A 1,632-nucleotide genomic window follows, 5' to 3' on the forward strand; every position below is an offset into this window, starting at 1 on the left:
CGAGGCTCCGCCGCTCCGCAGCCGCCCCCGCCTTCTGCGCGCCGCGGCGCCCGGGCGGGCGGCTCTACTTAAGCAGCGCGCCGGTCGCCACCCGGCACTCTCCTGGAGCGCGCGGGCGAGGCGGGAGGAGTGCAGCGGGGCTCGCGGGGGCGCACAGAGGCGCGCTCGCATCGTGCGCTCGGCTCCGCGCGGCTCTCGGCGGCAGCGGCGGGCCGGGGCGCAGGGCTGAGCGAGCGTCCGAGAAAGGCGGCGGCTCCGGCGCGCGGCCCGTCTCTCGGCCACTGCCCTAGCCCGGCCACCTCTTGGCCATGGCTCTGGCGGACAGCACTCGTGGACTACCCAACGGGGGTGGTGGCGGCGGCAGCGGCTCCTCGTCGTCCTCGGCTGAGCCGCCGCTTTTTCCCGACATCGTGGAGCTGAACGTGGGGGGCCAGGTGTATGTGACCCGGCGCTGCACGGTGGTGTCGGTTCCCGACTCGTTGCTCTGGCGCATGTTCACGCAGCAGCAGCCGCAGGAGCTGGCCCGGGACAGCAAAGGCCGCTTCTTTCTAGACCGAGACGGCTTCCTCTTCCGCTACATCTTGGATTACCTGCGGGACTTGCAGCTCGTGCTGCCTGACTACTTCCCCGAGCGCAGCCGACTGCAGCGCGAGGCCGAGTACTTCGAGCTGCCGGAGCTCGTGCGCCGCCTCGGGGAGCCCCAGCAGCCCGGCCCCGGGCCGCCGCCGCCGCCGCACTCGCGGCGCGGGGTGCAGAAGGAGGGCTCGCTGGGCGACGAGCTGCTGCCGCTCGGCTACGCGGAGCCTGAGCAGCAGGAGGGCGCCTCGGCTGGGGCGCCGTCGCCCACCCTGGAGGTGGCTAGCCGCAGCCCGTCGGGGGGCGCGCCCGGCCCGCTGCTCACGCCGTCCCAGTCGTTGGACGGCAGCCGACGCTCGGGCTACATCACCATCGGCTACCGCGGTTCCTACACCATCGGGCGAGACGCTCAGGCGGACGCCAAGTTCCGGCGAGTGGCGCGCATCACCGTGTGCGGCAAGACATCGCTGGCCAAGGAGGTGTTCGGGGACACCCTGAACGAGAGCCGGGACCCCGACCGGCCTCCGGAGCGCTACACCTCGCGCTATTACCTCAAGTTCAACTTCCTGGAGCAGGCCTTCGACAAGCTGTCCGAGTCGGGCTTCCACATGGTGGCGTGCAGTTCCACGGGCACCTGCGCCTTCGCCAGCAGCACCGACCAGAACGAGGACAAGATCTGGACCAGCTACACCGAGTACGTCTTCTGCAGGGAGTGAACTCCCCACACCCCCTTGCGACTCCAACGCGCCCATTCCCTCTCCTTCTTGCCCGGGAGAGGGCTATAGATTTCCCCTGCCACCCCACGTTCTCCCATTCCCCTGTTCCCCACCTGCGGTAGACCCACTGACCCCTCACTTTAGAACCTGCAGCCACAGATCCTCTCGGCTTCTTCGTCTTCTCTGGACCCCACTAAAAGAGAGCGCCCAGACGTACCTCTCCACCCCATGCTTCCTCTGCCCCCCGGCCTCAAACCACCCCTCCCCCGGATTGTCCTTCAGTCTGGATGTAGTGGGGCAGTGTGGCTACGAAGTCACCTAGTACCTGGGAATGACTGAA

The 1,632-nt window shown here is 69.0% G+C and overlaps 1 protein-coding gene across 1 annotated transcript; it reads left to right on the top strand.

Moving 5' to 3' along the window:
- Positions 1–308: 308 nt before the first annotated feature.
- On the top strand, positions 309–1,292 carry KCTD12 (potassium channel tetramerization domain containing 12; the record flags this gene model as incomplete). The annotated part of the gene is made up of 1 exon (XM_079721991.1): positions 309–1,292. One exon carries the CDS (start codon positions 309–311, stop codon positions 1,290–1,292), a length of 984 nt encoding a protein of 327 aa, XP_079578117.1.
- Between the last annotated feature and the right edge of the window lie 340 nt (positions 1,293–1,632).

This window comes from Hyperoodon ampullatus, assembly GCF_949752795.1.
Source record: "Hyperoodon ampullatus genome assembly, chromosome: 16".
Taxonomy (NCBI): domain Eukaryota; kingdom Metazoa; phylum Chordata; class Mammalia; order Artiodactyla; family Ziphiidae; genus Hyperoodon; species Hyperoodon ampullatus.